This window comes from Tyto alba, unplaced genomic scaffold (assembly GCF_018691265.1).
Source record: "Tyto alba isolate M040663 unplaced genomic scaffold, T.alba_DEE_v4.0 Super-Scaffold_34, whole genome shotgun sequence".
Lineage (NCBI taxonomy): Eukaryota > Metazoa > Chordata > Aves > Strigiformes > Tytonidae > Tyto > Tyto alba.
The window spans coordinates 4,854,210-4,878,304 of NW_024881309.1; the positions used below are offsets into that span (position 1 = coordinate 4,854,210).

Consider the following 24,095-nt stretch of genomic DNA (forward strand, 5'->3'; position numbering starts at 1 on the left):
CGAGCCAGCCCGGCTGCTCCGTGATTTTTGGGAGCCCCCCCCCCCACGTGGTTTTCGGGCTCCTCGTCCCTGCCACGCACGGCCCCGGGGGGCACCCCCGCTTTTCTGCCGCGCGTGTTCCCGCGAAACGCGCGCGGCACCCCCTCAAATCGGGCCCCGTCGCCCCGCAGAAATGCTCAGCACACGGACCTCGCCTCCGCGCCGGCCCTCGGGGAACCTCCCGGGAGGTGCTGAGCTCCCGCTGGCTCCCGGTCGTGGGGCGGGGGGTTAGGGGTGGTTTTGGACACGAGCAACGTCTTCACCCCGAGTGGGGACCCTGCGGGTGACTGGCGACCGGGAGGGCAGCGGGACTGGGAGCGTGAAACGCCTCCCAGCACAGGTCGCTGCAGGCACGCAGCAAGGTGTGGCGCACCGCGGGCTCGCTCCGGTGATTTTGCTCTCTGGATTAGTTTGCTGATCCACACAACCCCGTTTCCCCGCGTGCTCAGAGCCGCCCTGATCCCAGCTTTGTCAAACAACAGCCACGCTCGGCGTTCCGGGCGGTGGGGGGTGGTTAGCAACAGGCCGCACAAAGGCAGCTTCGCAGCAGCAAGGAGCACAAAGCAGAATTGCAAAATCAGACAGGAGGCGTTTTTACACCCCCCCCCCCCCCCGGGGGACTTTGCCAAGCTGCAATCCTCCCCCGCCGAAGCTTCGGCAACGCTCAGTGTCACTGCAGAGGGTGACCGGCCTCTGCGCGTTGCCCAGCGCCGGTTCCTCCTTGCCTCGGTGTCTGCAGCCCTTGCAGGGGGGTAACCCCAGCCCCGCTGGCAGCAGCAGATCTGTTCTCTCTGCCAGCACCTTCCTGGGACGGTGCCGTGCCCTGACCACCTCAGGGGCCTGTAAGAACAGAGTCCCCAGCCCAGGAGCTCACCTGGAGGACACCACGGCTTCCGCAAACTGAATTTGCGTTCCCTATTGCACTTGAGCGGAAGGCAAAGCGTTCCCCGGAGCAGGATTGCTTGGGGCCACCCGTTAGCAGGGATGGGGTGCTCCGGCACGGGCCGCGGTGTGCCCCGCGGCAAGCGGCTCACCCGGGGCTAAAATGGGGCTAAAATAAGAGCGGGCAGACAATGAGCGCTGGCAGCGTGCAGGGGCAGCCCAGCACCCCTGGGGCCGCCCAGCGCCCACGTGGCTGGTGCCAGCGCAGACGCTGGGTCCTGGGCCTGGCCACCCTCCTGGGGCTGAGCTCGCCCATGCCCTCTGCCAGGGGGTTCTTGCAGGCCAGGTGGGCAGCCGGCTATTGGGCGAGCCTGGGTGGCTAGCTGGGTGCTGGCCTGCCTTTGGGAGACCGACATCGCCACCTCGTGATGGATGGTGACCCCGGTGACTGCCAGCCCAGCTCTGCTTGCCACCAGGAGCCCCCCTTTCTGTCCCCACTGCTGGAAAAAATAACAGAGTGGGGAGGCCCTGCACAAGCACTGGCCACCAGTGGGGTCTGGCAGGTTCAGCCCCTGGACTGGGACTCAGGTCCATCTAAACCCATTAAGGTGATGCTCTCCCACTGCCTTCCGTGACGGGTCCCAGCCTGAAAGTCTGTCCCAAAGTACACAAGGGATGGCCAGACTTCTTCCTTAGCACTGTTTTTATTTTCACAGGTTAACACCAGGCATGGAGGACACCCAAACACGACAACAAAAGGCCTGTTTGCCTGAGCTCACGCACCAGACCTAGTTCACGTTGCGACACAGACCAAAAACAAACGGGAAACAAGAGAGGGAACACACAGAGCTTCAGTCTCCTGGGAGGGAGGGGCAGGACTGGCTTGGCAAATGCATCTGCCACATGGGAGAAAGAAGCCTCGGAGGCTTCCTGGAGCCAAGAGGGACGGAGTAACCTGTAACGTGAGGCTGAGTCCCTCCGGAGGCATCTTGGAGCGAGCAGGCTGGGAAGGAGGCTGTACGTTAGGCCTGCAAGATTGCAGGTTGAGGGCCTATGCTTTACCACTGGGAATAGCTCGCATGTCTGGGGACCCCCTTAGCTGAGGGGGGGAGGCCCAGGGGCCAGTTGCATGTAACCCATTAGCTGCCAAGCGTCTGCACCGTGAGGAAAGCCCTAGCTCTGCCACTCGGCTGGCGGCGGGGTCAAGCGGGCGCCGCACACCCACCGCTCCCACCACACTCTCCCTCGCATCCTCCTTCACGCGCTCCTCTTCAGCCTCAGGGCATTGTCCAGGGCGACCAGCTGGCGCAAGAAACCCCGGTTGGGGATGATACCGCGGTGGTCCTTGACCGTCTTTATGGCTTCTACAAGGGGCATGTGGTGGCGGATCATGAGGTAGGCGAGGACCAAGGTGGCCGACCTGCTCACCCCGACAGCACAGTGCACAAGGATCCTCCCTGGGGGGGGGGAAACACGGGCTGTGTCACAGCACACCAAATATCCCAAGTAAGAACAGCCCCTGAGGAGCCGGCTGTTCGCCGTGGTGCCTCCTGGAGCTGTGGCTCGGGTGTGCAGACGTAGGGCCCCAATTAGAGCGCGGCTGCGATGCACCACGGTCGCCCCCTTGGCAAAGGGTGTCGGCGTATCGTGACCTCCCAAAGCTGAATGGCACCAGCCACAGCTCAGGACACAGGCTGGGGCTGTGACCTGGGGGGGCCAGCGCTCTCATCCAGCCCGTTCCCTCTTTGCAGGAGGTGATCCAGTGCAGGAGACACCATCCCACGCTAGGAATACCGTTCTTTTCTAGGATGCTTAGCAATAGGATGTCAATCTCCATTCCCACCTGCCCGGGGCAGTTTCTTCCCATCCCTGCTCCCCACTTCTCTCCCAGAAATCTTTACCACCGACCTTCGTTCAGCGCTTGGTGGATGAAATCAGCTGCAGGATAGAAGTAGGGGCTCATGTCAAAGGAAGGCGAGTCATGGGCCTCGATGCCCAGGTAGCGGATGCCCGTGCCCTCGTAGTACTCAGCACCTCCCCTCCACTTGCTGTGCGAGGCGTTGAGGATGTGGGTGATGCGCAGGTGGGCCAGCTCGCGCCGGTTGGCCGCTATATCTCTGCAGAGAATAAGAAACAGTGCAGAGAGGCAAAAGTTTAGTTAAAAGAAAAGTTGCCAAGGACAGTGCAAGGGCTGTCCTGGACAAGCATTTGCACCCAAGAAAGCTGGATGCAAAGGAAAAATGCCAAACTCCTCAGATTCTTGAATTTTAAGTCAATCTCACAGGCCGTGACTCCACGGACACTCCACCTCCGCCCACCCCACCACAGCGATGCTCTGAACTCTCTGCACAGCCGTGCTTATGTCCTTCCTCCTCCTCTGTCCTGATGTATCACACCCATCATGTCCTCCCCTCCCTCACATTTCCCAATCTCCCCCTCCCTGATATCCCCATTTCACAAAAAATAGCCCTGAACACCCCCTCCCCGGTTCTTGTCCCCTTCAGATACATACTGATCGCCCAGGTAGAGTCCTGGCCAGACCTCATCAGCATGATTACAGGCTGTCTTTCCCGTGTACAGCAACCTTTCAAGCTCGAAGACACTGAGGATGGGGTGGCTGTTGCGCTCGTCCCGTGAGCCCCGGCTCGGTGACCTGGTGCCATTCCTGGAGAACCTGGACAGGAAAGCCATTGGAGCTGCCGAGACCCACAAGGCATACCTGTGGGGTCGTGAAGGCCGGAGAGAGGCCTGGAGGTCGCTTCTGCTGCTGCTGCCACCCACGGTCCTGTCATGGAAGCAGTGGAGATGCAATTAGAAGAACTGGGGACCTCTCACCCCATCCCTTTTGTAGCAATGCTGGCTCAAACCAGCCAATTTTCACCTTCCTGATGCGAGGGCTGTGGCAAGTCAGCTGCCCAGTGGTTCCCAGCGTGAGACAGAGTATCACCTACACTCCCTTCCAAGAAGCAACGCTGCTGGGGAGAAGTTTATGCTGCCAGGGCTGGTGAGGGAAGCCAGAGAGGCAGCCAGCTTGCCGAGTCTCCACAGGCTGAGGTTTTGCTCCAGCCCCGTGACTTTGGGTTGAGGCCACGTTGGCAAGAGATGTTCTACACAGGACCACCTTCCTTCTGAGCTGGCTCTGGGGCTTCGCCTGCCAGCGGGACAATGCCAGCTCGAGAACTGATGCTGCCAGCCGGCGCTCAGAAGCAAGGAAAGGCGGCCAGGTCTGGGCAAGCCACCAGGATTGGGGAGGAAAAACCCCCAAACAGGTGGAGGATTCCATATGGCACCACACAGAGTCTGGCCAGGACCCAGCCTCCTACAGACCAGGCACAAAAGCCTGTGGGGAGGGAAAGGCAGGGTTAACCCCTCCAACTACAGCAGTCCTGCCGCTGCATTTGAACAGCGAGGACTGGTTTGGGGTGGGAAGAGTTAATTTCAGGGGATGAGAAAGCTCATTTTACAGAGCGGATCCTCTAGGATGAAGCTTTGCTCTCAAACCTCTAGATCATGCTGATACTTGTGTCACATCTGCAAGAAACCTCCCCGGACAGCCTTACCCACATGGAGCAGTTAACGGTCCCTGCAGCCAGATGTTCGTCAGAGCTGCCTTTTTTTCCATTTTTTTTTTTTTTTTTTTTTTTTGCTGCTGCCCCACTGACAGAACCCCTCCCACACGAGAATAAAATTCTCTTTCCCACCATGACTGCTGCTGCCCTGAGCTGCTCTGGAAGGTGTCCAACGAGCATCCCATCACAGCCTGCCCAGCAGCCGCTCAGCCCTGGCCACTTGTCTCTGAGACTCGGCGGAGGAAACTCGGCGACCTTGGCCTGGCCGGGCTGGGGCAGCGCGTGTCTGTCTGCTTTGACATTTTGCCTCAGGTGCCGGCCAGCAGCCAACGGCGCAGAAGGAAGAAGCATCCAGCCATTTCTTGGCAATGCAGAGAGGAGGAAAAACATTGCAAGGGCATGGGGGAGCTCGGAGGGAGACCAGAGAGACTCGTGGTTGTCTCCTTTCCCATTCTCCATGCCAGGGTGGCGGTTCCTGGCATCCTGGGGAGCTGCACCAGAGGGGCCAGCCCTGCCCGCGCTGCTCATCCCTGGCACGGAGCACACCACGCTCCCCCAGCACGGGCTATGGGCCGGATCTCACCCTGACACATCTGCCCTGCCCTGATGAATTTTGGACTCCTTTACGCTGGGAATTCAACCTTGGCAAACCCCACCCGGGGAAGGCATTCAGCATGGCCATGTGCTGGGGCCCTTAAACCTTGTGTGACCTTGGCGGTGGCACAGCCACATGCCACCAGCCCCGGGCAGCGTTAAGAAACAAACAGCAGAAGGGTCTGAAAAAAGCCACTGAATCATCAGTGGCTGTAACTAGCCAAATGGCAGGACCCTCTTACAGCTACAGCTGGCTGGAAAACAGCAAATCCGCACCTATCCCGGGATGTAGCTCTGGAACCCTCAGGCCCAAAGCTGGCCTCCAGCATCCCACCCCCCGACACACCATCACGCCAGCCCCCCCAAAGTGCTGCAGAGGAAGAGAAGCTGCACCACATCCAAGACCTCAGCACAGCCCCCAGAGCCCTCCTGGCATCCAAAACCCCCACGGATATCCACTGTACCCCCCCCCTTTTTGGCAGCCAAGCCCCGGGGCTCCCCCGAGCGCGCTCATGGCTGCCTCCCGAGCCCCTCTGCCAGTCGTGCCACGCTCGGAGGGAGGGGAGAAACAGCCCGAGCCTGCCTCGATGCACAGAGCGAGCTCTGAAGAGGCACCGCTGACTGAGCGCAGGCTGCTCAGCCCTGCACACTCCGCAGAGACGGACAGACAGACACGCAGGAGGAAGGAGACGCCCACCCCGTTACTCTACCTTTGTGAGGGCTGTGATTTCTCAGCTCAAAGTGAGTGTTGTAGTCAGATCCAGTCGGCCATGTCTTCCTGCTGCTGCCGCCGCTGCCGTAGAAAGGCTGATGTATGAACATCTATTTTAAGCCATGACATGTCCAGAGGCAGGTTTGTTTATATCATGCTGTGCATGGATGGATAAGGGAGGAATGAGGGAGACGGACACAAACGCAGAGCTCGCATGCAAGCATGCACAGACGTACACACAAGTGCCCATTACTGCGCAGACAAAAACAACAGCAACAATAACATATCAAAATTCTCCTGCCAGCTTTCCTCTCACTCCTCCTCCAGCAAACCAAAAGCCACAGGCGCGCAGAGAAGAAGAGAAGAAGAAGCTGATAAAGTGGTGCTGATGGCATGATTACCCATACCATAAATCTGTAGCTGTCTCTAGAGGATGCTGCTGCTTTTTTGTTTTTTTTTTACAGTTGACCCTGTCCTCCTCCCTTGCTAGGGTCTCTCTGGCAAAGCCAGGGCTTGGTGACATTTTATTCATTTGCTAAGAAAATAATCCGGAATGGGGGGGCGCACACACATATGTGGCGAGATGACAGAGTATTTACAAATTCACATCAAAGTCAAGGAATACTTTTTTTCTGGGAAAAAAAAAAAAAAAAAAAAAGAGGAAATTCAAAAGATTGAAGCTTTTTGTTTTGACATTTTCTAAATGACACCATTCATTTCAGAAGCGCTGCAATATTTCAGTTAAACATTTTCCAGGCAGAATATTCTCCTTTTCCCTTTGAAGTGCTGGCTTTCAATTTAAAAGTTTGACTCAGATCAGAAAGTAGGAGTGTGGTGGGAAAAACAACCTGAGGAAGAATCAAAACATGCTGTTCCAGGCCAAAAGACGTATCCTAAGATATATGGCATTCCTCCCTCCACTCCTGTTTGATTAAAAACCAGGAAAATTTCCTGTTTTGTTTTCAGCTGAACTTCTGCTTATACCAGGACACAATCTCAGAAGCTTCAGGGATGAACTCAGCATCAGCTGGTACCCATCCTGTTCCACCTGCACCGCAGTATGTGCATGCGATGAGGTTTAGCTGAGCCTTTCCAGCATCCATCACGGACAGCTCAGGTCCCAGGAGTGCAGCCTCAAGGCAGCACACACCTTCCAGTGTATCACGGGCTTGGTTTTTTCACTGCATCGTGTATGGCTAAACGGCAGGGTTGTCAGGAGCTGTACTGGAGGTTAACAGCATACGCGGGTTCAGAAAGACTTTGGATGCACCTGGGTTTCAGATCTCTCAGCCTTCCCCATGAAGTTCTGGATACAGCTTCAGCCTTGGGAGTTGGTAATGCCCCAGAAGCTGGAGGATGTGCTCAGGAAGGCATCTGGGACATGCCCTGCTCTCAACTGCTTTCCCCAAGCTGGCCGCGGTGGGCGCAGGGTACCGGGGATGATGGACTTTGTTCTTTTGCACCTGCAGAAATATTCACCCTGTGCAAACAGGTCTCAGGAGAGACCCACATGCAAGAGTAACAGAGTTATCAGGGCTGCAGATCCACGGGGTCCCCATAAGCCCTCCTGCCACCTACACTGACCCGATCCTCAGGGAACAGAGGCTCCAGCTCCATCCATCCCAAACGCTCCTTATCAAAGAGCTCTGCTGTGCCAACGCCCCCAGGGCGCCTGTGCCCTGACTGTCCCCACATCCTTCAGCTGCCGGGGCAGCAGAGGTGACATGTCAGGCAGCTACACTGCCACGGGCCACAGGCACAGAGAGCCAGAGCTACCAGGCACAGCCCCACGGCCAGCCAGGAGCAGCCTCCCCCTCTCCTGGCATCGCCTCCGAAAGCTCCTGCCCTCCCAAAACGCCGCCCTGCTGCCAGCTGCTTCTGCTCCCAGGCACCAGGCAGCGAGGAGCAGTCACTGCGCCCACCCCTTGGCTCCTGTGCACCTCAGGAGAAGCAGCACCGGGACCTGATTCATCCTCTTCCTCCGTGGTTTGCTCCAGCTCCTCCATGCCCAGACTGTCCGGGCACGCAGGTGACAGCGAGGGACAGGCTCCAGGAGGTCGGGGGTGAGGGCTGGCTTCTCCAGCCTCGCTGAGCTCACTATTTCACTGCTGTGTGATGCTGCCAGCTTGGGCAAAGCCTGTCTTACACCCTGAATAAGGGGTCTGGTTCCACTTACCTGCAGAAAGGTTGAGCTTTTCACTTCTTCCTGGCAGTGCTTCTCCAAAACACAGGGGTTGAGGGACCTAAAAGGAAATTTGCACTTTCACAGCTCTGCGAGACACCTTTAACATGGACAAGCAGAGGCCCTCTCCCTCGCCTGCACCAAGGAATTACATTCCCAGTAAAATGTAAAATGTGCTTCTAAACATAAGTGCCTACAGCCCGCATCACAAAAGGTTGAATCTGAATTTAAAAAGAAAAAACACATGAAATAAAATTAGGTGGATAAATGCTTTGGCAGACCACTGCCTGCAGGGAACTTACTGGTCATTTAAACAGAGGATTAGTAGTTGTTATGTTTTTATTCCAATAATAATACTGGAATTGCTTTGTAAAGCAGCCAGAAGTCCCCAACAAAGCCAATGACTGCTTAGATAATGAAATCTCAGATGCTTTGAAATGCCTGGGCAGCTGCATCAAGGAAAAGTGTCAGCAATCTATCTTTTCATAAGGGAAGGTTCTAAGACACAAACCAGACCTCTCTGCCTCACCTCCTCTCCTTGTTTTCCATAAACATCAGTGCTGTAGCAGAGAATGAGTTGCTCCTTGCTCCCTGGTAGGATTTATCAGCTCAGTACCTTGCTTCTGAAGCTCCTGCCCTTGAAGACAAGAGGCAACCCAGAGCACTGGGCCGGGTCTGCAGGCTCGGTGGGGACACAAACACCATTTAGGCTTTGCCGTGACTTCAGCATACATCTTGCTCAGTTCCTCCCCCCTTCTAATCACCCGCCAGGTCAGAGTCCTGTCTCTCACCTGTCTTGCCCTGAGAAGCAAAAAATCACTGAGAACTTATCACCAAGGCACAGGGACAGAATGCAAAAGGCAAACGCCAAAACTCACCCTCCTCCTGGCAGTGGTTCTCTCAAAGCTGTTCCCTCTGAGAAGCACCCAGCTGCAGGAGAGGACACAAGGGTGTCCTGCAACCTCTCTCCCCTGCGAGCTCGGTCACTCCATGATGCCTGAGCCCACTGAGAAGGATCGTCTGGTCCTTGGCAGATAAAGACTATGTGCGAGCACAGCTACGGAGACACAGAGAGACGGGGTCTGTCTTCCCCCAGTCACGGGGGGAGAGTACCTATAGGGCTGGATAGTTTAAGGACAGCACTGGTGGAGATTTCCTACATCCCCTGACTGGCAGACTTGCCTGCTGTGGGGGGTGCTGCTGTTCTGGCAGGGGGGGGCTGCTGGCGCAGGCAGCTACGATAGCCCTATATCTCAGCTATTGTCAAAAACTGCTGTGCACAGCAGGCCCGCGGCAGCGAGGATGGAGCAGCTGTTTTCAGCTCAATTAGGGATGGAATCGGCTCCCAGCAGAATAAGTAGGGCACCTGCTGCTCCCAGCTCTCCCCCTTTCTCCTAGGCTGAGCTTGGAGCAGGGAGGAATCAGGGCTGGGGTCTGCAAAACCCGCAAGTGAGCGCAGATAAAGGGCTGCTCGGAAGAGTTCACAGATCCAACCACTGGAGGCTGCTCTGGTTATACATAAATCACCACAGTGCGCATTGTCAGACATGGAAAACTCAATACAAGGAAATAAAGGGCAGGGGTTAGAGAGTTGCAGAGCTGCTATTTCCTGGCTTTGTACTCTCCATGCATGCAAATTCACCGTGGTCTTCACAGCTCTATTTTAAAGATCAGAGATCAATCACTTCACGCACTAAATGCTGCACGTCCAAAGACCACCTGGAAGGCAGAGGAGCCAGACTTTATTATACTCAATCATAAACAGAAAGGATATATGTATTTCATCCAACATGTGCTATTCGATAGGCGCACTGCAGAGGAGGGCGGCAGACGGAGAGAGTGCAGAGGGCACGGGGAGCTGTAGCATAACCCGGTAAAGTTAAGCCTACTGTAAGTGAACAGTCAGGGTAAGAAGGTGGCACTGTTGAAACGGGCGGCGCAGGGTGGCAGAGCAGCATCACAGCCACCTGCTGAGAGGGGTTTGAACAAATGGGATTTACCTGGCACTGGAGCTGCCCCGGGGGAAGGAATCGCGCGCTCAGCTGAGGGGGCAATAACTACCAGCTGGGGAAGGTGAATCCACCGCTCCCACTGTGGCACAGGCTCCTTCTAACTGCACCAGGGACAAAGCATTGTAGAGGTGGGGTCCCCTGCCTCAGAATAGATGATACAAAATTTATCTGAAAAAGCTAAGGTCACGTGGCCAGTTAGTCCAGGGTAGGATCAACTCTCTGTCAAAGTAATGAAGTAATAAAGAGTAATCTTCATTCTCTACTTGCCTACATTTAGGTCAGGGATAAAGATTTCTTGTGGGGCTTTATATGTACTCAGTCTGGAAAGAAACTGCAATGCTCAAGGTGACCACCTTGCCGTGGGCTCTCCCCAGGTCCAGCCCATCCTCCCCAGCCTGTTCACCCTCAGCACCTCTGGGACAGAAGCTGTGTGTTGTTGAACCCACTCCCAGCCCCCAAATAAATATCTGATTCTCTGTAAGAAATGTGATCGAAGGTAATAAACCCTTGGAAGAGAGGATGTGCCAGTAACACAACCCCTCTGTGCCCATTCCAGTAGCGTCAGCCAAAAAGTTAAAGCCTCGCCACTCGGCCGTATTGATTCACTGTTGGAGGGGGCCACTTGAGTTCTGGCAGTGCCGAGATATTTTCCATTAAAAGAAAGAAAAAAGAAAAAAAAAGGAGGAGGAAATAATGGGCACCAGATTCATTGTCCGACAGCTGTAAAACCTGCAGAGCCTCAATTTGTGAGGAAGCAGTTCTTGTCCAGAGGGAGAAAGACAGCTGCTTGCTTTGTTGCAAACTTGCAGCATTTATGATTACTTAGCAGGGAGAGTCTGAATTGCTCGTGGACGCATTTTGCCTGTCATCCACTGTCTTGTTAATGTCAGAAGCAGCCTGGGATAAATTTGAGTTGCTACAGCACAAGGAGGAAAAAAATCAAAGAAAAAAACAGCTGAAAAAACAATAAGTTGCTGGAAAAATATGCTGTGAAATCCTGATGCTTTCTGTCTAACTGTTCACTTCAGCTTGTCACATCTTGTTAGCAGAGCAGGCTGGGGCACAGTCCAAACCTTCTTGAAGCTGGTGAGAGGTTTGCTGTTGACCTGATACTCACTGTTTCAACGCTCGGGAAGACATCAAATGGAATAGAACTACCCACCCCCCCCCCCCGAAAGGGAGCACAGCTGAGACATTCGTGGTCCCCATTAGCAAGGGGGCTGAGCTACTTGCACTTTTTAAAGGCTAAGATGAAGGTCACATCTGTCTTGCATAGCAAAGTGATCTTCAAAACAGGGCCAACCAACCCCAGAAACCAGCACCTCAGAGGCAGAGGGCTGGGGCACGGTGTAGGTCCATCTGTAACTAACCACCACACCTGCACCGTGCCGCCCAAACCCGTGTGCACCGGGTGCTGATCAGCCTGCGTGACACCTCTGACTCCAGAAGTTCAAATTTTACTCCTGCAAATCCAAAACCCTTAGGGAAATCTGCTTTGGAGAAAAAAAGGAATTATAGTTGCGCCGGGATGGAAATTGGGGCCAGGTCCCTAGCAAATTCATACTGACTTCAGGGAGGCTGGGACCTGTCTGTGATTATTTCTCTTCTGGAGTGTTCTTGGACCAAGAACTAATCATTATGAACGCGGACACACAGCAGCGGTGTCTTTTTGAGGCCTGTGGCTACTGTTAACACAATGCATTTCTATTCACTGTGTCTATGGTACTAAGAACCCCAGCAGCCCAGCTATAATTTCTAAAGCAGCAAGAACAGCTTAGGAGCTCAAATGTAAAGTCAGTGAGAGTTGGGTGCCTAATTCCTTTCAATCTTCTTTCTAATTCCTAGCCTTAGGGCTTTGAGGAAGTGGCTGGTTTGATTTGATGAAGAAAAAAGCTGCTCCATTAGCAGGTCTGATGTTTGAGAGGTTTCTTTCAGCCTGTGATGAATCCCAGCACCCTCCATCAGGCCACACTTGCTGCTAGATCCTATTTTCTCTTCAGTGACATTATGTCTTAAACAGGCTTTCACTGTAATAACATTTGCTGTAATGAAATCACCCGGCTGCACGGTCTTCTTTTAACAGCGAAAATATCCGAGTTGGCTACAAAGGGAGATTTAAATGTCACAGAGAATGTGTTGTATGTGTCCATCAGAAGATAAGGTTTCTCTTTGTTGATGAACGGAGACACAACGGTGACTGCTGGGCGTTGGGAGCACAAAGGCTCACCACGGCTCCTTGAAAAGGGAACGAGGAGGCTGGGGGGGAGCGGGGAACGGGACGAGGGAGCGACGGCTAATACAGAGAGCTTTTAAAGTCCCGTACTCGCTACAGGGCTCCTAAAGATGTAACAATGGCGAGGCACTAAATTTGCAAGTGAAATGAATCAAAACCAGCTCCTCTCTTTCCTCTCAAGTTCAGGGTTTGCTCTCTAACAGCAGCTGGCTGTACAGGATCGGGAAGGAGGAAAGAGTCTCTAAACTGGGGAAGAATGAGCCCAGCAACCATGCTCTAGAAAGCTTGCAGAGGCCTTGGCAAGACAACTTAGAGGATACTAACTTTAATATCCAAAGCTCCAGGAGAGTGGCGTGGCTCGAGTTCCCATTCAGCCTTCCCAGCGCTCCCTAACCGGGGCAGCAGCCACCTTTCACAGCCCTGCCAGGGCAGCCGTGCCGCCAGTGCTGCTCCAGACCGGAGCACTCTGGCTCTTTAGCAGGAAACCTAAACCACCCTCCCGCCTCGGCTACAGGGGAACGATCCAGCGGTGAGCTTGGCACCCCTGCCCTCCCGCGTGTCCCCGCACCACCCAGCTCGGTGCGGGCAGGGAGCTTGCTGAGGGTGCCTCGATCCCGCTGCCCGTGTCCCAACAAAGGTGTTGAACAGCGCCGGGGACAGCCCCGACCCCTGAGCAACGCCCCTCGCCGCTGCTCTCCACTTGCACATCGAGCCCTTGACCGCAACTCTCTGAGTGCCACCATCCTCCCAATTCCTTACCCACCGAGTGGTCCCTCCATCAAATCCGTGTCTCTCCGGTGTAGAGACAAGGATGACGCGTGGGACCGTGTCGGATGCTTCGCACAGGTCCAGCTAGGTGGCATCAGTTCCTCTGCCCTTAGCCACCCCGTCAGAAAGCCACCAAATTTGTCGGGCACCGTTGCCCTTAGTGAAGCCGTGTTGGCTGTCACCAGTCACCTCCTTAATCTCCACGTGCCCCAGCACAGTTTCCAGGAGGATCCGCTCCATTATCTTGCTGGGCACACAGGTGAGACTGACTGGTCTGTAGTTCCCCACATCTTTCTTTTTTTTCCTTTTTAAAAATGGGGGTTATATTTCCCCTTTTCCGTTATGAAATTAAAAATACAGCGAATGAAATATGTCAGCGGGGGGGAGGAGGTGGAAATTACACCGGGTCAACCCAAAATGAACAATTTAAGTTAAACTGCAACAAAATGTTTTACCATTTCTAAATTGTTCATTTTCTTAGAACAAATGCAGGCACATTGGCTCTCCCCAGTAGATAGAAATTCTGATTTTCATTGCATACACTCAAGATTATGTGGGCCTGATTTGCTTCAGCTGATTAGACCCCAAACTGATGTTTCAAATTAGATTGTCGGGAACAGTCCTCCTTTGGAGAATTTGGCTTCTTGATTTCATAGTATGGGAATTCTTTCTTGCTTATCCCCAGGAAAGGTCTCACTTGATTGATTGATTTACTCCCATAAAAAGCTAAAAATTCCCAGTTTCATCAAAGCCAGTTGTAAAACTCTCAGCATTTTAAAGACCGGATTTTACCAGTACACTTAGCTGTGCCTCAGGGCTGTGGTTTTTTTTTTTTTTTTTCAGTTTCTTTTTTATTATTATTTTTTTTGAGAAACAGCTCTGTCAATGACTTGAAGGTTTACATTAGAAACCATTACATTTCGCTGCTGGCTCTTAATGGTAACATGACTTGTACCTCCAGCTTGGCTTTCCATCTGCTACCAGCAGAGACAGTAATGTTACAGTCAACATGGAAAGTACTCATGTTCCAAGGAGAGGCTAGTAATAATGAAAGGAGGAAAGCATATTAGAGCTGATGATTTAGCCTGAGAAAGGGCAGATCATATCATCCAATATGCCCTACAGGATGGCTATGAAAAGAATAACCTTTCCTCTGCAGGAATGTTTGGTGCAGTGGGAAGAGGGACCAATTTTCCACCTCTGTTGTTTGCATGAATGTTAATTTTAGCAAAAGAAGTAAAGGTCATGAAGGACAAAAGATTAGGAGGTGGTAAAAAACAAACCTTCTCCTTCCTCCCCAAAGACCTGACAGTCTGAGCTGTTTTGCCTAATAGAAACAGGCAGCAAAGAACATTTTGGCTTTAATAATTCTAATTATTCCACAGTATTGTGAAATAAATTAGAAATCCAAATGAAATCAGTGTCCCATGGCACAAGAAAACATACAGTCACAGAATGCAGGTATCTAAATCTATCCTGAGTTCTGACTTGCATAGACAAGACAGAAAATAATAGAAAATACGCTTAGGAACAGGAGAGAAAACTAAAGCACATACTTCTGCACAGTGACTGCTACAAAGTCATGCAGGGAGCCGAAGCAAAACCAGCCCCGAACCTAAGCTTCCTGCACACCACTCCCATGCCACAGCTTTCCTTTTCCTAACCTTTCTGTAACCAATGAGGCAGTTTCCCTGTTTCCCCCTCTGCCCTTCTCCCGAGGGATGCACAGCTGTGATTCCTTGACCTGGAAGTTCGAGCAGCTATCAGTCCCTGCGGAACGGAGCGCCTTCGGAGCTGGGAAATACCAAGGGATCGGACACTTAACAGGCTGTGAAATCCATGAAGATTTGATGCAGCCCCAGGGGCATCTGTGGGGCTTCCTTGGAGACGCTGCCCCACGGGAAGGATGTGACTGTAAACAGGGAAGAAACTCTTTTATTCACAGTAAGGGAGCAGAAAATCCCCAGGCCTTATGATAAGGCCCAGCTTTAAGCCTGGGCACAGCATTCACAGATCCACAAGTCTTTAACAGCTGTTCATGAAGCAGGTGAGCAGGAAGACAAATCATACAGCCACATATGAGAGCTAAGGACCAAAAATAGACTTTCTCATGGAGGCAGCTATTTATCAGTATTCTCATCCATCATGCTGAAGGATGAAAGGCCAAATAAACGACCCTGCCACAGGCCACTATTATTCCAGTGCTGCACAACGGAAGGCAAATACCTTGAAAGAACTTGGCCAGAGCCTGCCTTGCATAAAGCACTGGGACTAATAGGCTATGACAGCCAGAAAACCAGTGCGTCCAGGTGAGGGGAGTCACTACTGTGCAGGGTCTCTTGGCTGATTTATGCTGCCCAGAGGTAGAAAGTGGAATAAAGATCCTCTTCCAACTCCACAACACGTTTCCCGCCAACAACAGTGCTAACCTGGCCTCAGTGGGCTGTTATCTCCTCACACAGACCTGGGAGAACTGGTGCTTGAGAAACAGCCGTTCCTCTCTATTCTTCCCAGTGGAATAACTGCAGAATTGTTATTCCACTGGCATCTGTTTGACCGTGGTCATCCCTGTTCTGCCAAGGGGTACTTTTACCTACCACGGTCCAGCCTTCCTTTCACCACCAGTCCTGGGGCTACGGCAGAAATCCAGAGAGCAGCCCTTAACGCAGGACCTGCCTTTATCTTCTCCACGCACCTGGGAGGCATTCATGGAAATATTCTCACAGCTAATGCTGATGGTGCTTTAGCAAGGGAGGATGAGCCACCTGCAGCAGGTGTTCAAGCAAATGCCCATGGGAAAGAAGGATAACAGCAAGCGCTGCCACCCCCGTCATTAAAATACAGAGTCTGACAGAGAGACACTAAAGGAAAAATCCACGAGGATAATTTGCAAGGTCCCAAGTCTTACCAGATGACTCACAAAAGGAAACTGGCTCACTCCTGAGTCACTGCCTGAAGGACCCTTGCTCTGTTAAATTGCCTTTCCTGCATATGCACAAATAGCTGCCCGGAGCTGTGTTGATTGCACTCTGTTAGATGGTCCCTGTGTGCTTTGGGCAGTACCAGTCAAGCATTGTGAAGTCAATCTATCTTCATGTTTCTTGCTTTCAGTGATTCACAACGTCACATGGAAGCTCGAGGCAGAGCAGGAAATTAAAGCAGATTTCCCAGTGTGACCCCCTTCTTTGAATCCCTCCTCACCTCACCAGTGAGCTTATGCAGACTCACAGGGATACAGCTCAGCCTGGGTGGTACTGCCTGTATGGCACTGCGCGCCTAAAGGAGAACCAGAGAAGTATCAAAAGGCTTGGCTGTGTTTGTGTGACAACTGGCTCTTGTGTTTGCAGGATCACGTTCTTGAGCTGTGATACACGTGTACAGTGGGAGCTCATGCCTGCCTCAAAGAATTTGCATGTAAGTAGCCAAGGGAGACTAGAAAGGAAACATTTCTGTTTTGCAGGTAGGAGCTGAGGCAGGAAGAGATTAGCTGATTTGCACCATTTGTGTAAGAAATTTGACTGCACTCGGGAAGAAAGCAAGCTCTGCTAAGCCAAAGCACTTACCTCCCATGACATCCTTGCTGGTCACCTGGACGCCTGACCACAAGCCACAGCAGCACAGGCCAGCACTGCAGTGGCACCCTCTGCTCTCCCTAACACAGGGGGTAAGATCCGCAGCTCTGCATCTTGCAGTCCCTTTCTCGGCTTTACTGCCGTCACACGCTGACAGATACTTTACGAGCCTGGGGACCCAACTCCTTCTGTTCACTTCAAAATCATTTTGCTGAGCAAACGGAGGCAAGGGGTGAGCAGAGCCAGCGCGTCTCCCAGGCAAGGCTGGGCTCTTTTGGATTGAATCTTTTGTTCTTTTCTCTCATTGCTTCTGCTGGCTTTGGCGATCTTTCTTCACAAGTTTCCCAAAAGTGACAAGGGCAATTTATTATGTGTGCACAAGGCCTTGGGAATCTCTTGGAGACATATCATTCCTGCTATTATCCTCCTCACATGAGGAGCCGTTGTTCTTGTCAAGCTCGCTCGCTTCCTCTCTTGCAAAGAGAAGAAAGGATGCTGGGGATTTTTCATTAATCATTTTTACACCGAGAGCTGCAGCTCCCGTCTGCATTCTGATCACTTCTGATCTCTGCCACCATTTTTCATGGTAGCACTTACGAGGATTGTTTTATGCTGCTGGTTCGAGGTGCGTTAATGACCAACCATTCAGTGTCCAGAGCAGAGCCTTAAATTTAATGTACACTCCAGTGGGGAAAATCTATTACAGCTATACATCTTCTTTCTTGCTATTCTTCTTCAAGGAAGGTGCCAGTTGCAAAGACTGGGAGGGGACCGAGGGGGAAAGGCTGGCAGGAGGAATTTGGTTTATGGTGAAAAGGAGGGAGAAGCAAGCAGAGGTTTCTGCACTTGAGCTAGGGCTTGGACCTGTCGTGGCTGAAAACTGGAAGATCCAGTCAAGGGATGGCCAAGTGGGAAAGGAGAATATCGCCAAAACGTAATGATTTCAGCTGATGGGAGCTCAGCGTGTCCTAATTTCTGCTCCATGAGGCAAAGCTGCTGCTGACAGTGTGCCAGGGTCCCTGAGGCTTATCTCTGACAGACTGCTTCTCTTGTGTGTTGGGACAGTACCAAGCGCAGAGCACTTCCATCACAGTCATGGCCTCTTCACACAGATCTCTCAGTGTAACAGAGCCAGTCTGCAAGGCTGAGGCAGAATTAGCTTGGTCCTGCTCAGGCTTTGATTTCTTCACCTCCTCCTTAGGCATTCCCAGCTTCTGAAAACTGCACTTACGAGTCCAATCGGTGATTATTAATAGTGACAGAAACGCCTAACTTCTGCCAACTGAGCTCCAAGTCCTTTAGAAAAGCAGTAGGACCAAGCAGCATTCTTCCATTTCCTCTCCAGAGGATGTTGAAAATGTGCTGTATCTAAAAATAACACTAAAACTGGACCTTGAATAAGTCCCTTCCTTTCACTGTGCCTCTGGACTCCTCGCAGCTACTGTCTATCTCGTGTGCTAATTTTGTGCTGGCTCTCTATGCAGCAGAACATCAGAGTCTGATCCTGGCATTTGGGATCAGTGATCTTCCCTAATGTGCCCGCACTGGCACCTATATCCACGCAGAATTAATCTCAAATGTAATCTTGTCTTTTTACACAAGGGTCAGGAACTGGCTCCCACTCTGCGTGTGCATGACTGAATACACGCTGCACTGTAATTCAGACCCTCTGACATCTCATTTTAATACAAAAAGCATAAAACTTAGGAGCAAGAGATTGGAAAAGACCTTCTTGACCATGAAGTTCAGATCTTTGAGATACAATCTCATTCATACTCTACCAAATTCTTTCTTAAAACTGTTAGGCTTCATCTCCCACTGCCCTTAGTCCAGGATCGGTCTTTCCATTGCGCAGAAATCTCTCTGATTTCCAGCGTATGTTTGCTCACAGGGAGGTTGCTCTTATACTAACTGTGTCCTTTAGCTTAAATAGCAACTTCAGTACTAACATTAACAATAATAATAGGTAATTACGAGCCTAGAGGGGCTGTTGCTGGGACCAAAAATAACCCTGGTGAGCTCAATGTATTCAAGCTGCAGGATAGTAATAAATAACATCTCAGGCTTATCAGCAATAAAATGGCTTGTCCCAGGCAGAGAGTCCAGGAGGGAGGAGAGATGCTGCAATGAGTGGAAAGTGGTGAGGCAGGTTCCTCGGGCACTGCTCAACGCGGGTGCAGTTGGACAAAGGAAAAAGCAAGGAGGAAAGAAAAGAAACCTTATTCCCCTGTGTGGAGCAATTTACAGACAGCTGCTTGGTCCCCTGGGACCAGGAGGAGGGGGGAGAGGGAAAGACGTTCTTGCTGCCTTTCAGGCTGGACCTACATCAAACTCGTTAATGTCAATAGGAGGGAAATTGAACTGAGCTTTGTTGTAACCCTAATGAATCCTTTGCCGGTTACAGTAAATTTATTCTTTTGATTTCCCTTTCTCACCCCATCTTGTTTCATGTGGGCTTTTTTTTCCTTTTTATTTAATGTTCCTTTTCTGGCAGCTTCTTCTTTTTATTTCTCTTCAATTTAAAACACAGTTAAAAAGCTGTGGTTGATTCCAATTAAATACCCCCTTTGGGATTATAAAACACACACACTCACACACACACACAAAGACCCCCTCTTTGATTGTTTCCACGGCAACATATTTAAATATCTCATTCACGGTGTCCAAGTGAAGAGCTGAAGGATTTGGAGAAGCTCTTTCTTTTTGTGCTCCCTCACCTCCCTCCTCCCCCAAATTACTCATGCTATAGCTGTAACTGGTGTGATACACATATTGCACTCGCCAAGCTTTGGCTGGAATGCAGAATATGTCTAGAATACGTCTACATTCCCCTGGAATTCCAGAGACGGAGAATTAAGGCAATAATATATGTCTTACAATAATGCAGAGATATTGTAATTACTTAGGAATGGTGGGAATTATTGGAAACTATCGTGTTAGCAACAAGACAGGTCAAATTCTGGCATTCACTGAACCAACATATCCACAAAGTAACTGCTGGGAATTGTAGGGCTGTGCTGGCAAGGAGGTGGTTAAGAAAAAAAGTGGAAAGGGGCTGATCTCGGATGATGCAGTTAACAAGAAACAATGTCAAAGTACAGGTGAAGAAACTAATCTTTGGAGATCTGTCTTTCCCCATCGCAGATGCAGGACCCAGTTTCCCACTTACTTCTCCTGCAGTGTAACAGGGATCTGTATATGTGAGCTTCCTGTGGGGTTATTTCTGAGATATTCTGGTGGGACCAAGCAGCTTCCTTGGTGAAAATAAGGTCCCAATTTGGCAAGATGTAGTCAAGAAGCCTTTCTGAAAGGTGGGGTAAGGAACACAGCCTGCCTCTTCCCTCATCGGGGGGCAAAGCAAATTCCAAGTCCTGATTCTGCCCTCGCTTCCCTTGTGTCTGCCAGATTCCCACTAAAACCAGTGAGAATTTAAAGAAGACAACTGGGCCTTCAAACACAGGTTTGGGGAGATGAAGGAAGTTTCCTCCTCCGTTAGTGTTGAACGCTGACTCTTACTGAGAGACCCAGTTACTGGAAAGGCAGAGTCTGTGAAATTCCCGTGCTGAGCTTTCCAGCCCAGTCTCAGCAATCGCTGGAAGAGCTGATTCAGAAATGACCATTAGTGCCAGAAGTTCACTCTTTCTCTGCCCACAAAGTTCTTACAGAACACAAAACTACAGTGACTTTTCTGCCTGAAATTTGTCCAGTGTCTTGTCACACGGTTCTATAGGAAATGCTTGCATTTCCCTTCCCTCTGGTTGGGTCAGCAATCTGCCCTGCGCATGCACGCAGCTCGCTCTGCCCTCCTCCTCCCGCGCCAATATCCCAAGGTCTGCAATTTGTACACAGGGCTAAGCCAGGACCTTGATGTTCGTTCCCCACAAAGGCGTTCGCCTGTGAGTGGTCTCTGCCAGCTTCTTTCGCAAGGTCTTGGAGAGGCTGGACAGACTGCAGCTGGTGTGGTTTTAGCTGTCCACAGCCCCCGGCTTCTTCAGGATGGGAAGGAAAGCTCAGAGCTCCCTGCGGCTGTGAGCAGAGCCAGGTAGTCCTGAGGGGGCTGGAGCCATGTGTGAGTTTGTGCAGTGGCATATCGATGGTGTAATAACGTGTGTCTCAGTCGGTGTGTGTATCTGGTGGCACTTCCCTACACAGAGGGCCACGGGGACACCTCTGCTCCAGCCCCGGCGCCGCTGGGCGAAGTGAGGTAACACCCTATCTTACAGGCGGCCAAGTGTGTTTGTTCCCAGCCGTGACCTGCGGGCGTCAGAGATCCACGCACACGTGTGTAGTGCTGGATCTGCAGTTTGTCTGTGGAGCTGAGCATGAGCAACCTATAAATCCACTTTAAACACCGATGTGAGCGGGCTGGGAGGAAATCGCATCACCTGCTGTGCCCTTGACATTTCCCCCTTCCTTCTCTGCTGAAGAAGCTGACTCCAGTGTGAACTGGTTGCTTTGCAGCTGTTAAATATTAGTTCTGCTTTAACAAAGGTGGTATTTTATCATTAAGTGTTCTGTCTCCAAGGAGGGAAAAAGCCCAAAAGCAAAAGTGCACAGGTCAAATCATCACTGCAGTAATGAGTGGAGGATTCCTACAAGGCGCTCGTTTTACCTGCTGTTCTTTTCCCTTCCTGTTGCTTTGTGTTCACTCCCTTCTTCACTGCAAGAAACACGGCTTCTGGCTGAGCTTTCCACACCCACGCAATTGGCCAAATTTAAGATATGAAAATTTATAATGCAGAAAGGCAGGTCTGTGTGTGGCCAGTGTGGTTCCTGCTTGCTTTTGAGTGTTTCACATAGAAGATGCGGCCTCTGTCTGTCGCTTATAAACTGGTTTTCTTCTGGAAACAAACGGCAGATGTAAACATGCAGTTTTCTTTTCAGAGGGAAAATACCGGACCCCTTTGGGTTTGATCATGCAGGCTGGCATTCTTTGCAGCTCCAGGCCTGTGTTTCTTAAACTGTGAGGTTACAAAACAGCATGGGCTCTGCGGCTGTCTCCTAAGGGTGGGGAAGGGAGCAATTAATTTAGTGGATATGTGGTCTGCTTGTTAAAGGAGCTCAGTATCCAACGTGAGCTCTTGAGTGACCTGGTCTCATACTTTTGTTTCTTAATGGAAGCAAAACAGCTCTGGAGCTCCTTCCCTTCTGGGCTCCCTTCAAATCCCACTGAAGTCAATGCATCAGGGCCCAGGACTCCTCCAGCCGCTGCTGTTTTAGCAGAGTCCATCTGCAGTTTTAATTTTTTCTTGTTCTTCTTGTCCTGGAAGCTTTGAGGCAAGAACAACTTTCAAACAGATCTGGAAAGACTCCTTAGAGATTAGGGCTTTGCAAACATCCTGATTAATTTTGGGGAGGTGTAGTAATGTTGCCTGGTTTTACTCTTTTATTGTGGGTCTCAGCTCTGATTTTTTCTTAAAATTTTAGAGGTTGATTCATGGCAAGAGCATCACAATTTCCATTTTTCTTAAAAAAGGAGAGGGGGAATGACAAAAGTTTGAAAACTTGAAGCAAGAACAACTTGCAGAATCAGAAATTATAAGATGAAGCTGCCACATGTATTACAGCGTTGTTAAACTTGTGACTTTTTAAAAATATTTCTGGATGATACTCATAATTTTTCAATGCTTGGTAGAGACCATAGAGACTTGTGAAATTGTTCACATTTGTAAATATTTTATTCCTATGACTAAAACCCATATGATTCAAGCACACCTTGCTCCATGTTCTGATACAAGGACTGAATAATAAATGACCATGTTGGAAACTACCTGGCCAGAAAACAGAACAAAACAACTTCAGTGTGCATTATCTGACTATGAGAAGTGAGATGCTGGTGGGAGAGAGAGGGAAGACTGGTGGTTCATCACAGAACTACTCAGGGAACTCTGCAAAGACAGGCATTTCGTGCAACTTTCCCTTTTGCCTGTTTTATTCCATTACTGGGCTGTCATTTCAGCAACACCGTTAACAAACGAAAACCCTCTGTGGAGTCAATAGTAATTATAGGAATTTATCACAATTGCCAATCAAGGTGTGTTGGAAAGACTCATCTTTCTTGTTTAAATTAGCTTTCACTGCACACAGACCACAAGTTGTCTTTAGGAAATCAATTGCAGGAAAATTACAGCTTTCATGGTGTTACAAGACCTCACCAGCCATCTTGCAGCTTAATTCCTCTCCTCAGATACCTGGGTGGCCTCGTACAGCTGTTTTCTGGAGTAGAAGGAGACTATAGCCCTCAACACAAAGTCTGAAATAATTCTCTATGCTTCCGAATGCAGTGAGGATGTCAAACAAAACGCAGGCTCACCTTGGGCAGCTTTGTTCTCTGCTGCTAATGCTGCCATGAGGACGATCCTCAGCTGATATATGTATCAGCTGGAGATTTGACTCTGTTGGAGAGTGAAGGTAAGCAATTCAAACCAATAAAGGGTTGATGATTTCATTTTGCTGCTAGGAGTCTATATTCCTGTCTCGTCCAGAGTTATTCTGCCACCCACATATTCCTATTCCTAGGTTTTGGCCAAGTGCATGTGTCAAGGACTATATGAACCACAGACTGATACACTTGAGAAATTAAATTAGATCATAAAACTGCCCAGGGATTGCTGACTCCTTCCCTTGACCTAGCTGTGCATTTGGAAACAATTTATTGCTCCAGTTTTACATCTGAACATGCCCCTTTGTCTGAAGAAGAGCACTGGCTTGTGCGGACATGCAGCGAGACTGGGACCACCTGTGGGGTAACAGAAGAAACCAACAGGGCCACCTCGAACTGGTCCCTGGTTCGGTGTTACATTTCCATCGCAGATGAATATCTGTTGCAATCAGCAGGAATCTTTCCACTGGCTTTGGGTAAGATTTGCTGTGTTTAAAGGATTTTAAGTTGCTAACTGCCATTGATTTCAGCGACTGTTAGGCACTTAAATGAATTTTAAAATTCTAGGCTTCAGTGATTTTTACATTGGCATAGCCTGTTCACTTTCAGTAGGGCTATTCGTGTTATACATTGCCCTGGGTAAGCTAAGGAGAGTCGTTAGAGTTTACCTGCAAGGCCTTGGTCAGCTCTGGGACAGTTTATCCTGCGGTCCCACACACCAGCAGGATGATGCCATCGTCCCCCGGCTCCTTCTTCCCTTGTCCTGTTTCCTGCTGCTGCTGCCAGCACCGCTCCTGCACGACACTCGTGCTCCCGTGTTTACAGATTGGCTCTTGTCTGATTCTGACACCTCTCCTGGAAAAGGAGTGGTTAATTAATAGGGCTCATCATTTTACAGGAGCTACATAAGCAAATACCATTCTGTGCATCTTTACATTTTCAAAGTGCGGTTTATCCTTCCAAGGTGCCTGAGTGACAGCGGCCTAAAAATCATACAGTGCCTGGCAGCTCAAACAGGAGACTGCACTGGGTTGACTATTGTGCTAACAGAAGTAAATGCACTTACCAATTTACCTTTCCCTGGCACAATATGGAGCCTGCCGTTTGTGGGCAAGTGGTGGAGCCGTGAACACACTGGGGTGTTATGAAA

The 24,095-nt window shown here is 50.7% G+C and overlaps 1 protein-coding gene across 4 annotated transcripts; it reads right to left on the reverse strand.

Annotated features, from left to right (window-relative positions):
- Positions 1–1,606: 1,606 nt before the first annotated feature.
- On the reverse strand, positions 1,607–23,800 carry DUSP26 (dual specificity phosphatase 26). 4 transcript variants are annotated; one of them, XM_032998370.2, is made up of 6 exons: positions 23,614–23,800; positions 7,973–8,039; positions 5,795–5,953; positions 3,434–3,706; positions 2,830–3,038; positions 1,607–2,378 (listed from the first exon to the last, which is right to left on the reverse strand). In XM_032998370.2, the coding sequence occupies exons 4-6, from the start codon at positions 3,610–3,612 to the stop codon at positions 2,179–2,181; spliced, it is 588 nt and encodes a 195-aa protein (XP_032854261.1). In that variant the 5' UTR covers positions 3,613–3,706; positions 5,795–5,953; positions 7,973–8,039; positions 23,614–23,800; the 3' UTR covers positions 1,607–2,178. The 4 variants fall into 4 exon arrangements, with proteins under 4 accessions (XP_032854261.1, XP_032854263.1, XP_032854264.1 ...); XM_032998372.2 differs by lacking the exon at positions 23,614–23,800 and having other exon boundaries at positions 5,795–5,891; positions 7,973–8,032; XM_032998373.2 differs by lacking the exons at positions 7,973–8,039; positions 23,614–23,800 and adding an exon at positions 6,204–6,317 and having other exon boundaries at positions 5,795–5,891.
- Between the last annotated feature and the right edge of the window lie 295 nt (positions 23,801–24,095).

Bases quoted from the DNA above. Each gene is read 5' to 3' on its own strand.
- DUSP26 (XM_032998370.2), bottom strand. From the start codon at position 3,612: ATGGCTTTCCTGTCCAGGTTCTCCAGGAATGGCACCAGGTCACCGAGC. The intron at 3,039-3,433 runs GTATGTATCTGA...TATTCTCTGCAG, and splicing joins GGACTCTACCTGGGCGATCA to AGATATAGCGGCCAACCGGC. The intron at 2,379-2,829 runs GTCGGTGGTAAA...CCCCCCCCCCAG, and splicing joins CCACCAAGCGCTGAACGAAG to GGAGGATCCTTGTGCACTGT.